The sequence below is a fragment of the Engystomops pustulosus genome, chromosome 9 (assembly GCF_040894005.1).
Source record: "Engystomops pustulosus chromosome 9, aEngPut4.maternal, whole genome shotgun sequence".
Taxonomy (NCBI): Eukaryota; Metazoa; Chordata; class Amphibia; order Anura; family Leptodactylidae; genus Engystomops; species Engystomops pustulosus.
The window spans coordinates 93,223,142-93,237,447 of NC_092419.1; the positions used below are offsets into that span (position 1 = coordinate 93,223,142).

General features: G+C 41.8%; 1 protein-coding gene across 1 annotated transcript; it reads left to right on the top strand.

Moving 5' to 3' along the window:
- The first annotated feature begins 1,353 nt into the window (after positions 1-1,353).
- Positions 1,354-5,839, top strand: LOC140076463 (uncharacterized). The gene is made up of 4 exons (XM_072122990.1): positions 1,354-1,465; positions 3,146-3,310; positions 4,732-4,885; positions 5,235-5,839. The coding sequence occupies exons 1-4, from the start codon at positions 1,354-1,356 to the stop codon at positions 5,782-5,784; spliced, it is 981 nt and encodes a 326-aa protein (XP_071979091.1). The 3' UTR covers positions 5,785-5,839.
- Positions 5,840-14,306: the final 8,467 nt, after the last annotated feature.

Consider the following 14,306-nt stretch of genomic DNA (forward strand, 5'->3'; position numbering starts at 1 on the left):
CACTCGCAACTCAACTCACTTGAGTCCCATTAAAGAAAAGATAAGGTATGTTCAGAAACAAATTACCAAATGGATGTAAACCCCTTATTTTATAGACAAGCCTTCCTACATATTTGAAGTTTAAAGGACACCTGTCATCAGGTCTGTGTCACTTGTCCTGTCACTACTACCTGTTGGAGCAGCTGACAAGGATCCCATCCCAGCCTTTATCTAGTCATTTCATACATTAATCATTGTAAAATCATAATTTCTTTATTATGTAAATGATCACATGGTCAGAGGCAGTGGTCACATGGTCAGAGGCAGTGATGTCACCCCTGTTACCCCTCCCCTCTCCTCCCCCTGCTCATGTCTGTGTGTAATGTATAGTAAAGCATGGCTAGTGTGTGCTGCATCTGCTGACATGCTGCATCCTCCTAATACACAGAGACATGTTCTGCTGTAACATGGCTGCATCCTGGAGCTGCTGTATCTCTCCTATACACACACACACACACACACAGGCTGCAGGGGGTGTGGCCAGCAGCAAGCACATGGAGCAGCCATTATATGGAGCAGCTGTCAGTCAAGCACTGGGGGTGTGGCTGTGCCTCCCACTCATGAATAAGCTGGACAGAATGAATATGCTAATGACTCATTGGACATTTCACAGGTCATTTGCATACAGCTTTAGGACCTCATTGCTTAGGTTTACAGGCATGTAGAGGGACAATGAAGGGATAGAGGCAATGCTTTCTAATGGCAGTTTATGAAAATCTATTTAGATTAGGGGGATATTTTGCAAGACGGGTTCTCTTTAAAGATCCAAATGGAGGTCCTGTAGTCCTATAAGCAGGATGGTTAGAAGAGTTTTACCAAATATGGGAAAAGGCTACATTCTTGCTGAAAGAGTTACACTTGACTTATACTGCATTGTATGAGTTCTGTATGGTATTGTGGTTCAATACCACTAAAGGGAGATCAATCTGTAGTATTTAACTGGTTATATCCAGTGGTCAATGCTGGCGGATGCATATATGTGCTTTGTGAGTGATGGGGCTCATCAAATGGCCTTCGGTCTGCCGTGTAGGTAAGCCTATTAGGGCCAATCACTTATGGTCTATAAAAGGCTGTCTGTTAAAGTATAATACACTGCAATATAGACTTATTTCAGTGTATTATAAGACTGCTGCACCATGACTAAGCTGGAGGGCCGCTCTGCAAAATATAGGACATTTTGTTTGGCTTTCAATGAAAAGGGGGGCCATGAGGAGCTCTAAATCCCCCTCCCTTCTCTGTCCAGCTGTGAGCTACCCACTGGATCTGGTCTGGGCAAACAGATGGGCAGGTAAATGTGACCTTAAAGCAGTTAACATGTTGTATACTTTGTTTTCTCGAAGAGATGTTCCTCTACAGAAATGTTCATCCGGCAACATTAAAAGACCAACAGATGCCTTCAAAAGAGAGAAACATGCGGATCTTGCCGGTAGGTTGTGCATCATAAATGTCCAGTAAATAGTAATTCAATCAAATTAAAATAATCATTAACTGTTCAAAATGGTTATAAAGTGGATATAAGAAACTGTCAAACCACACTTTGACTTTCCCCCTCTGTTTTCTGGCTACCCCCCTTCCTCCCGGTCTGGATGCCTACTTTGTTTTCACCCCTCCTGTCTTTCCACCCTATAAGCCCCACTCCCTCCTTCCCTCTACCACTCCTTTTTAATTTCTGGCCTTTCACATCCTTTTCTTGGTCTTATTTCTATTTCTATTTCCAGTGCTCATTTGGAGCTACTGTACTTAGGTCTATGGACAAAATAATGGCCTACTATGGTTACTATGCATATGTATTAAAAAAAGTTGTAACGCCTCACTTTTGTACGAGTTGCTCAGACATATAGGATTAGGTCAATCTGACCCACCCCCGCTTATTTGGCATCAATTCTACTGCAGCTTAAGCAAACGATGGCCAGAAGTTTTCATAAGACCTCTGAATAGACCTCTGTGAGCCTATTTCAAAGAGGCTTGGGTGGACTGATGCCTTCAGAGTCATGAGCTCACCAAGTACAAGTACAATACACCTGTATAAATAAGCTTTAAGCTATATTATAATTTATCTTACTGTAATGTTATTTTTTTGTTTAAAGGATTATTACCTAATCCGCATGTCGCTTGTGTTATTCTTCCTAACAGTTTAGTACATTAGCATCTGCCCTGGTAAATGAACCCTGTGGCTTACCACTAAGATTGTCATGAATGGCACGATTTAAGACAGATGATGACCTAGCAAACATCCCTGAGCATCCAATCACCGGCTACTGTCATGACCTATTACATTTCTGTAGGGTTACTCTGTGCACAGTCCTCCAGGAGATTAATTCTCTGCTTACTTTGTGAAACCTTGAGCCGCTTCCCATTTTCTCACAGCGACTGATGGAAACATCTTTCTCCTTTCCCTAAATTTGGGATAGAAGCCCAGAAAGAGACCAAAGATTTCATCCCACAAAAACGTTTACTTCCCTCTAATAGTAATTGCGGTTATCCCTTAAAACCTTTAAGTGGCAATTTTCCCACAGTCAGGAAGGTTCCCCTCCCTGAAGAGACGCAGGACACTTAAGAAGCCTTCGTCTGCTAATGTGTAGGCTGAGAAAACCGCTTGCCTTCAGGCTATCAAGCCTTTACTGTGTGAAGTTTTAACCATTGATGAACGGTATCACTGCCTAAAAAGGGGCTCATTGCATAACCAGTGCTTGTAACCCAAAATGAGTGCGTAACACATGGCACATCAACATTGCCAAAGCCTATATAGCAGCACATTGTGTCCCTCCATATAGTGCTTGTACATTTTCTTGGGTGTTTTATAGTTATATAGTCAAAAAGTGATATACCATATATACTCAAGTATAAGCCTAGTTTTTCAGCACAAAAAATGTTCTGAAAAACCCAAACTCGGCTTATACTCTAGTAAAAAAAAAATATAGGTTTTACCAGGTTTTTGTGGTAAAATTAGGGGCCTCGGCTTATACTTGGGTCGGCTTATACTCGAATATATACGGTACATATGCGTTCTTTCAAAGAAAACATTTAGAAGATCCTACACCTGATACCACATTCTTATAAAATGCTGTAGTTCCTGGCATTTGACTCTTCTTACTTTACATTTTAGCAGTCGAAGGCGCTACCTGTAATCTGCAAGAGAAATCCAGAAGTCAAGAACGGGTCTCCTCTGATCAGTTCAGCATCCGCCAAAAGATCGATGTGACTGTAGGGAAGAATCAGATTGGAGAATTCTGTCCTTCATACAGTGGTGATGTCCAGCATTTGGCAACAGGTGGGCTGAGAAGAGACTTTCATCATTTCCAAAATAGTTTTCAGGAGATATGGGGGCACATTTACTTACCCGGTCCAGTCGCAATCCATCGGCGGGTTCTCCGACGCCGATTCGGGTCCGGCCGGGATTCACTAAGGTAGTGCGCCCGATGTCCACCAGGTGTCGCTGCTGCGCTGAACTCCACTGGAGTTCACCAGAGTTCACTATCCTTATACTGGGTGCAGGTAAGCGCGTGTCAAGCAACACATTTTTTTTTAAATTCAGCAGTTTTTCTGAATCCGTCGGGTTTTCCGATTTCCGTTGCATGCGCCAAAAACCCGTAGCAATTCAGGGGAAAACGGTGCAAATCAATAATATTCACTTTACAAAGAGAAGACAGATGTAATTTGCAAAATAAGTATAAATTTTATTCAAGTTCACAATACATGATAAAAACACTTAAAATACCCTAGAAGCGGGTAAAAGACTCAGGACCCCCAGGTGTATATACAGGTATCACCAAAATTTATAATTTTACAACAAAAAATATATATATAATTTATCATAATAATAAAAGTTCAAGTCACACAAAGCATTGCATGGTAGCTAAAGTGCAGGATGTGCCATCAAAACAACTAGCAACTGGTGCAAGTGGACAAATAAATAGATAAAGTGCATAAGTCAAAAATATGTTGTAAAGTAATATTACCAATGATCTGGGTCCTGGGGGAGAAGAGGTAGGAGTGCCCCATGCGTATTGCCCGCTTTCTGGGCTTCCTCAGGCGATACGCGTGGGGCACTCCTAGCAGGCGATACGCGTGGGGCACTCCTACCTCTTCATGCTTTAGTCTAAACATGAAATTATTGTCGTATGCAAACTTCTTCAGCTTTAAAATGTTCATCTTATGATCTAATGATTCAGGTTATCTTCACTTTTAACTAAATTTATCGCAATTACCGTACTACAAATTATGTCAAATAGTTGCTAATGCTGCCCCCTCAAGATTTTATTTACAATCAGATAACCCATTTTAATGTTTTGTTTGCAACACTTATAGTATCATTGGGTTGGTCAAAGATGTAGGTCTATCGAGTCCAACCTTTAGGCTTACAATATTTCTCCAAATAAAACGCATGAGGCTGATGCCAATTGGTCCATGGATGAAAAGAAATTCCTTCCTTTCTACAATATTGATAACTTATTATACTACACTTAGGATGTGACCTGTGATATGGCTTGTCAATGAAGATGCCCTTTAATGCCCACACCAATCAGCCATTGGTGGTAGGGCAAGGTGTAATATCAAAAAGAAAGAATATAAGACTATTCTTTGTCATCCCTTTCAGACGTCCCCATTCTCCACTGTGTGAATGAATTTGCTTCTACAGGCTACAGGACTAAGCATTTATACGTCACCAATAACTACCCCCTATATTCACAGGTAAGCCCATCACTCCAATACACAAGGTGCCAGCCCAAGCTCCAGCCATCGTCAATTTACAGTCGTTAACCCCTGTGCAAAGATTTGGGTCCACCACATTGCACCTCTATCTCCCAACTGCATCCTGTGAAGAGGAGGAACCGAATATAACCAGGTATATTGCTAAGATAAGATGTCTGATAAACCGTCGGTTCCTCTAAATGGCCTCCACAGAAAAAAAAAAACAATCTTAGTGACAGGTTTCAAGGCTTGAATGTGTATGCACCTGAAGAGGTTTGTGGTTTCCCCATAAAGGTATTGTATTGAGTTGGCATGTTATCCCCTATACTCATGGACCCCCACCAATCATGAGAATGGCCCCTGGAAAACCCAGACCCATTCCAACTCATGGGTGAAGCAGAAAGTTGAGCATGCATGCTATCCATCATGTTAAGTGCAGATACAAATGCTATCGCTAAATAACATTGAAGATGTGTCATTTTGTAATTTATTTTATTTTGAAGGGACAAGAATGAAGCCACCAAAAACAAAGACTCAAGAAGTCCAAGAAATATTTTGAAAGTTGACCCACTAAAGCCACTGGTTCCGAGTTCTTCTAGACGAATGTCAGCTAAAAGGACGCATGTTCCATGTAAAGAGGCTCTCTCCACTGCTAATCTTTCTGTCCAGTTTTGTGGGGATGAAAAAGGACTATACTCAACCCCTTTACGGAGGTCTCTAATAGACAACACAAGAAATCATTTTATAAAAGGAGACAATAATAGCCTAAGGAATCCCATCCAGAGGCCCGTGAGTAACGTGGGCTACAGATTGGGGTCTTATAACTCTGACAAAGCAGCCGAAAGCTCTGAATATGGACTCAGTGTCAGCACCCTAAAGTTAAGTGATGATAAACCCAAAGGATCATACATGTTAACGCAACGCAGAGGACCGGACAAGATGGATTCCTTTTTCAGAAGTAAAAAGGACCACGAAATGAATGAAGAGCAGAGTTCAACATGTAGAAGTCAATCTGAAATGTTAGATTTTGAAACACGAAATACATATATTTAAATAGACTTTCCGGGCCTATACTATTAATGCCCTATCCATAGGACTGGGCTTGCACTGGCGGACTCCCTTAAAGAACTTGGAACCATTAATGTAACTTTAAAGTGGTGTCCAGTCACAATGGGGCTTATTTACTAAGGGTCCCACGGCCGCATTTCTGTCAGTTTTCCAACGTTTTCGGGGATCGCGTCGCTGGGACAGGGATTTAGAAGGGGATTGTGTCGCACGCGATAGGATTTTGGTGCATCAGTGCCGGCTTTGATGAGACAGAAATCGGGGGCAGGTCGTCGGACGATCCGAGTGATTCGGACTGAGCGCGGGATTTAACATTTTAATTGTGTCACAAGATCAAACACTTACATGCACCAGAAAGAAGAAGGTGAACTCCGGTGGACCTGATCCGGGAAGCAACACATGCAGGAAATCGGTGCGCACAATCTTCTTGAATCACAGCAGATGTGCATTCCGGTCAGACAATGCACTTCCCGCAGGACAGGTAAGTAAATGAGTTAGCCCCTATCCTGTGAACTTGCTAATCAGTGGAGGTCTCAGTGGAGGGACCCACATGTATCCATTGTACCTCTGTTGTAGAGCAGTCAGTCATATATGGTATCTCAATAAATAGTGAATGGCGCATGTCCGATCTAACACTCCATTATTTTGGGGTGTAACTTGGGTACAACAGACACCCTTCTCTTGATCTTTGGGTGTCCAACCACTGAGACTCCCACTGATATTCAACTTGTTGTGACTGGACAACCCCTTTTAACTTCTAATAAATCTAATGTGACCACATCTCCTTATGTGATGCCTGAGCAAAGCATAATGGGATAAATAGTAGCAAGAGCTCAAGATTATTTATGGAAAAATCAGTAAATCTGCAAAACGTGCAATAAAACATTTAGACACTTCTGTCAACCCCGGGATTGTAAAGAAATATCAGTCCCCCCGTCCTAGATAAATGCTTCTAGTTCTACCGTCTAGAGATTATTCAACTTCACATTTTTGGAATACCCTAAAGCAGCTGGGTTAAATAATGGTTAGAAAAATGACTTTAGCAAGTTCAGCACAAATAAGGCGATCCTGAAGATACTTGGAGCTATCACTGTGAAACCTCATTTGTCACAAGTGCATTTATTTTACATCGAATGGATTTCTGTTCATACTTGTACATGACAATTACAAATATACACCATAAAAAGTGGAGACGTAAGGTAAAGTGTTTGAAAACCTAGTGAAATTCATAAACTGAAAAGTCACAACCAAGAAAGGAAAAAAGTTTCACCATCATGACACTATAATAATAACCATCATATAATAAAGTAGTAAAAATGGTGGAATGAAACGTTTGATGGCCTTCGGCCCGGCTCAGAGGTTGACTAATGTTCTATCACTAGTTTTTATTTATTTGATTATTTTTGGGTTTTTTTGGTCTTTCTATCACTGGTGTCAATCTGAATACCCTAGCAAAGCCAGAATAGATTAATAGGGTCCCACTCCTGACACGTGGCACAACCCCTTCTTTTAGATCAAGTTCTGCCTTAGGGGTAATGGGGCGTGTGTAATTCCACATGGTGCCACACGTGACCCAACTAGAGAAGGCACCACTTGTTCTAGGCCAGGCACACTTGAAGTATGCAGGTAGGTGCATCTGATACCGTTCTATTACCTTATTAATAAAACAGTGTGAGGTTACATGCACACTGCCGTTGCCCGCCGCACCGTAGCACGGCGGGCACACAGCAGCGTGCGGGGAGAGGAGGAGTAAGTGAGCGCTGCTCACCCCCGCCCCTCTCCATAGGAACATATACCACTCCCGTACGGTGCCGTGAGCCCATATAAGTGTATGGGGGACGTATATTGGCCATATATACGTCGGCCGTATATACGTCCCCCATACATGTGTGTTAATTTAGCCTAAGAGTATGGAGAAGCAGTATAGCAATGTGGCTGAAGCCGTATCCAAACCACAGAGCCACAATATGTAGAAGATGGACGCCAGGGGTTAGTATGTGAATTATTTTATACTAGCCAAGGAGGAGTTAAAGGGGTGGCTTGGGATTTTTTAATAAATTTAAAGGGTGGGGTCTATAAAGTTTTATATTCACCTTCTCCGGTGCTCCTGTTCATCCGCGGCACCGCCCATCACTGCCGGCCTCTGTTTGTTTACAGAGGCCATCGCTCCCGTCACGGCCACTTCTCTGCTGCTACTGAATCAAATTTAATGTAGCAGATGCTGGATGGCAACCCCAACCTTTGTAAACAAAACGCGTTGTGGAAGAACATGAGCATCGTTGAGTTGAAAATAAGCTTTTTATTCCCCAACTACCCCCCCCCCCCAACCGAATATAATTTATAATAAAGACCAGACAGCCTATTTAACAATTTAATTTTACACAGCGCACAGAGAAAATAAATTGTCTGGGGACAGGTGACCTTTTTTTAGTCTTAAACCAGGTGATATGATTCAGTGGCAGGTTTGCTTTCTAATTACTGATAGATTTCAGCTGGTGTCATGACTTTCCATGGCTTTTTGCACCTTTCTTTCTTCATGTGTTCATTACTTTTTCACTGTCTTATTTTTCATTACTACAAATAACTTATCCATAAATTAAGGTGGATTATTATAGATGCCTGGTGAGAATTTCATGTCAATAGCACCTGTAAAATTGGTGATGTGTTCAGTACTTGTTGTATTTCATTCATGATTTAGTGACATGTTCTCTTTAAAGGGAACCTACCACCACGATTCTACCTATAAAGGTAAACTTTATTCCCTTAATATGTAAATTTAGTTATGCGGCTACTGGGGCGTGGAGAAGCCGGGCACGAGGCTACACAGCGCGGCAGAACGCAGGTCCGCGGCTGAGCAGCCACAGCTCCGAGGCCGGAGCTACTGCGCATGCGCAGAACTCCAGCTTGTCGGACGCTGCGCGCCGCACACAACAGGGTAGGAGGAGTAACGTGGGTACTGGGGCGTGGAGTAGCCGCGCCGTGTAGCCTCGTGCCCGGCTACTCCACGCCCCAGTAGCCGCATAACTAAATTTACATATTAAGGGAATAAAGTTTATTAAAAGTTAGCGGGGACGTGAGGATTAGCTCTAAAAAGAGCTATCCTCATGTCCCTTACATCCACCTACCACCCGATCTACCTTTATAGGTAGAATCGTGGTGGTAGGTGCCCTTTAAGTTGAAGCCATCAATCTTTGAAGGGTGAGAAATCTCTGAAGCTACAGTGGGTAGTTTATGTTTCCTTAGCTCTAAATTAGACACCTATTAAGCACAGAATCAGGGGGTAAAGAACACAAGTCAGAAAACCTCCACCTCTGATCTGTGTCTTGTAATTCTGACAGACTGTTTATGTTGCTGTATCACCTACAAAGGGCTCCGAGGAAGGAAGCAGAACCCTTCAAAGTATGTGGAGGGATGATAACTTCTATGTATGTGCAGTAATTATCAGCTATTAACCACTAATAGCAGGTTGCTTATCTACATGCCCCAACAGCAAAGTCATTGCCCTCTCATCCTGCCACTAAGAATAAGTGACTGGATCTTAGGGAAAACTCAAGTTATAATAGAAAATTCAGATCCGGAAGTTGTTATATGTGTTTTCTAACCTCAGGCATGGAGACCGGAGATGCAGAAGGAAAAATATCTCAGAGAGGGACTTGGACATAAATACACAGTATGGTTTCTTAGTGGTTAGCATTACAGCCTTGCAGCGCTGGGGACCTAGGTTCAAGTCCCAGGGTCAACATCTGCAAAGAGTTTGTATGATCTCTCTGTGTTTGCGTGGGTTTCCTCCGGGTCCTCCAGTTTCCTCCCACACTCCAAAAACATACTGGAAGGTTGAAAAGATTGTGAGCCCCATTGGGGACAGGGACTGATTTGGCAAGCTCTGTGCAGCGCTGCGTAATCTGTGTGCGCTATATAAATAAAGGAATTATTATTATTATTACATTGTAACAGCTATCATTTCCATTAGACATTTTCCCACACCGTTACACTTGTGTTCACTGTAGTCAGGTGAGCCCAGTCAAGTCCAAACTTGAAGGTAGAAAACATTACGAAAATCTCAAAAATAACCCATCATATGGTGAATGTATATCTCTAAATTCTATACATTATATATGAAAATGGGTTTTCTTGATTGGATAACTCCTTTATTTAATAATAGAAGTAGAAAGTCCTATTAAAACAAGTTCTCTTGACATCCGCTGGGGTCCTGGGTTCAAGTCCCATGTAGGTTAACCTCTGCAAAGAGTTTGTATGGGATCTATAGAAAAAGGCTGGAGCTGAAACTTTATCTGCAGCTCACATTTTCTTTAACTACCTGTATCTCTGGTTCCTTAGATTACAAAACCACACACTCGATCCGAAAGATGAGATTCTTACCTTTATGTGACACTAAATGCATAGTAGAGAAGAAGATAGAGGTGTCTATCTAGATAGTGAAGTAACCCTTCACTCTCTAAAACTGACTCATCTCAGATAAAATATAACTCTTCTCTAGTCATTTGCATATAACTTTGGTTCAGATTTTTTACAGGTAAATGGGAAAGATTTCACATAAAAAGTGAAGGCTAAAAAGAATATATCAAACCTTACCCAATGGTTGTGGTAGTTTAATGGGATAAAAGCTGGTGACTGTGTCCCTTTAAGAGAAATTAGTAATTACTTTCAAATACAAGAAAAACCTGGCATTCCCTCAACGAATTAAATACACATTACTATCACCCTATGGCATTGATCTCACATAAATATTCTGATGACCACGCCATGCTTGGTCCCTTATGCGCTAGGATGTTTGTTGATTTTTAATATCTCCATTTTGGATATTCAAAGTTACTTCCCCTTTAAGTAATCATGATTGTAGTACAATTCTTTCTAATTCAGCACAGAAGGAGTCTGGCTGGGGAAACCACTTCTATGCCACTAGACAAAGTTGGTTCCAGCATAAATCAAAGTTCATAGCCCCAGACTACAATTCCAGCCTCACGCAGTGCGACAAATCCTATCAGTATTAAGTCTTTACAGCGCCTGCAGCAGTATTTTCCATGTGAACTTGGGCCTAGGGCAGAATGAATGTCAGCTGCCATTGACAGGAGATTGGCAGTGCCAGGACATATGCCCCTGCTTTAGTATCCTGAGCATCTACTGTGGTGGGAAGGGAGACCCAGAGCAACAGAAAGGCTGAATAGTAAGTAACTAGGAACACTAATTTCTTTCATGTCCTCAGCAGGATTGAGCTAAGAACGGGACAAATCTCCCTTTAACAAGCCCAGTAAGAAAATGGCCTTTTGAGTTGTCGCGTCCCGGGCAGCTGCCCTCAGCAGACATGCGGTGAATGCCGTCATACTGCTCTAAGCATGGAGTGACATTTAGCAGAGGGGGCTCCCACATTTATTTGAGGCTTTCCACAATCTCTTTGAAGCCGGGCTCAGGACTGCTTGCCAGGCCTACACTCATTGTTATCGGGATTTAGGGATTGGTAATAGGCCTGCTCTGTCTGCCATCTACACCCCAGCTTATAGTGAAGAGAAAATCTCATTAAGAAAATTACTTCTGGGACAAAAATCACCTGCAATACAATTATAGCTCCCGATGTGCCCAATATAGTCATGACCCAGAATCCCTGTGAACCTACACACTAGGTATATACAATTATATGCTTCATATGTCTGCCACCGACTTGCAGTCTTAACTCTCTTAAAGGGAACCTGTCATCAGGTTTTCACCATGAAACCTAATTACAGATTCCCACAAAAGTTTTGAAACTATGCCCACTTTTTTTTAAAGGTTGTGTGACTCAGCTCAACTCCCTCTTTCCCTCCTCCCTCAGGAATTCTCTTCAGCAAGTCACACAAAGCCAAAGTCTCTCTCAACTCCCTCATTCACTCTTATCTCAGGAATTCTCTTCAGCAAGTCACACACAGTCAATGAATCATGGATCAAAGTTTTGGCTTGCCATTTTCTTTAATTTTTGAGACTTTTCATGGTGCATGTGCTCATTTGCAACTTTATTTTGCGCCTAAAACAGTCTCCCTTCAAAGTTTGCCATTGTCTAGTTTTCTGCAGTGTCCCCTGAGTTATCACCTGAACCCAGATGTCAAAGTCGCAAAAAAAGTTCTAATTTTGCCGCAAATTAAAGGTGCCCCTGGCCGGGAGTAGAGATTAGTTTAGAAATTATTGTGACTTTTTGGAGACTTTTTGTGACTTTTGTTTTAAAGAGTTGCAAATTAAATAAAGACCAAACGCCACGTCAATAAGGGAAAACCGCTAAGATATATCTGACCAGCAGAAAAGCCAAGAAATGTCCCAAAAACTGATGGATAAAGACAGACTTCTGATACATGCGCCCCAATTTCTGCCTTAATTCCCTCATTCCGCTATCTTTCAGGAATTCTCTTCAGGGAGTCACACACAGTCAATGGGGCTCATTTACCAAGGGTCCGCGGACCGCACTTTCGTCGGTATTCCAACATTTTCGTTGATTGCACGGCTGGGACAGCTATTTAGAAGGGGATTGTGACGCACGCGATCGGATTTTGGGGCAGCGGTGCTGGCTTTCATGCGATACAAATCGGGGACAGGGCCATCGGACGATCCGACTGATTCGGACTTAACTTTAAAATTGTGTTGCAAGACATGCACTTACATACACCAGGAAGAAGATGGTGAACCTGATCGGGGAAGCGACACATTTAGGAAATCGGGCGCACAATCTTATTGAAACGGGGCACAGTGCAATGTTGTTGGACAATGCACTCTCGGTAACTCCTCCGGACCGGGTAAATAAATGTGCCAAAATGTCTCTTTGAACCCCCTCAGCACCCCTCCCATGAAAATTTTCTTAAATGAGTTCCACAAAGCCAACATCTTTCTCTTTCCTAGGGGAGGGGGTAATGTGGGAGCTAAGTCACTGTGTGGCTCGGCTGAAGAGAAAACATGCCATAGTCTTATGGTAACTTTTTTAAAAATGGACTTTTAACTAGATGTGAGCTATGTATTTTTATAGAAAAAAAATAAGGATTCTGTGAGAATCTGTAATTAGGTTGTAATGTTATAAATAATTTTCCTTTACTGGAACAGCCCTAATAGGACTATTTTTCTATTATGGTTTATATAGGAGAGTCATATACCGCCTCCGCCATGACATCCTTGGAGTAATACTATTAAATCCAGGAAATATTGTAGGACTACAGATGTTCAATACACCTTCATCCCAGCATGATAGGAACTTGAGATCTTAAGGGTTCCATATGGCGCTGAACATCCTCTGCCCTTCATTATAACATCCTCTGGCCTTCATTACCACACTCCAGTCTATCCTGTATGACATACAATTTAATATTACACAGCCCAGCATCAATATATTAGAGATGTATGGCTCACCCCATGAAAAGGCTTCACAGCATCAGGTCATCCGCATACAAGGCAAAAGTTGTCCTTTAAGAGTCTAAATCTTCAGAACTACTTGTGTGGAGCAGAAAAGAAACAACAAAGCAAAATACAGGCGGTCCCCTACTTAAGGACACCCGACTTACAGACAACCCATAGTTACAGACAGACCCCTCTGACCTCTAGTGAAGCTTTCCGAATGCTTTACTATAGTCCCAGATTTCAATAATCAGCTGTAAGATGTCTGTAATGAAGTTTCATTGATAATCCTTGGTCCCATTACAGCAAAATATGTTTAAACTCCAATAGTCACTGGGGCCAAATTTTTTTTTGTCTGGATCTACAATTATAAAATATACAGTTTCAACTTACATGCAAATTCAACTTAAGAACAAACCTCCGGACCCTATCTTGTATGTAACCCGGGGACTGTCTGTTCAAGGACAGGAAAATGCAGCCTCCAATAAAACCTCTTATATTCATAACTGATATATGAGCAGTGAGTCACTCTAATATTCTGCTCATTTAAAAGGATAGTTGAAGAAATCATCTAATTGTTGGAAAATATACCTGGAAACCATCAACAAGCAGTTTATGAAGACTTTACTGGCGCTGGGGTATTAAACAGTGTTTTGAACCCTGTTTTAATTTTAGGATAAGTCAATTAGGATCTGGATTTACTCCATTTATACTGTATGGGCAGAATAAGGACATCCAGGGGCGTTACTACAGCCCGCTATGGGGCCCACAGTGTCAGGGGGCCCCGTCATCCGACCTGACACTAAAGAATGAAGAATGTGCACCATTATATACATATAACGCTGCACATTGTGGTATATATATTGTTTATGTGTGTGTATCTGTTGTGTGTATATGCTGTATGTGTATATGGTGTATGGTGTGTATAAATACAGTACGTTATGTGTGTATGTAAGCTGTATGTCTGTATATGGCACTGTATGTGTGTATATGTGAGGTGTATATGCTCTATATGTGTGTAACAGTGTATAAATGTGTATGTATCAGTGATGACATGTATGTTTATGTTTAGGAATGTAATATATGTATATTTTTATGCAGGGAGGAGTACTGTATATCACTGCAGTAATACAGATAAACTGAGG

Excerpts from the sequence above, each read along its gene's own strand:
- LOC140076463 (XM_072122990.1), top strand. The coding sequence starts at position 1,354 with ATGTTGTATACTTTGTTTTCTCGAAGAGATGTTCCTCTACAGAAATGT. Across the intron at positions 1,466-3,145 it reads GAAACATGCGGATCTTGCCG|CAGTCGAAGGCGCTACCTGT; the intron begins GTAGGTTGTGCA and ends TTTACATTTTAG. Across the intron at positions 4,886-5,234 it reads GAGGAACCGAATATAACCAG|GGACAAGAATGAAGCCACCA; the intron begins GTATATTGCTAA and ends TTTATTTTGAAG.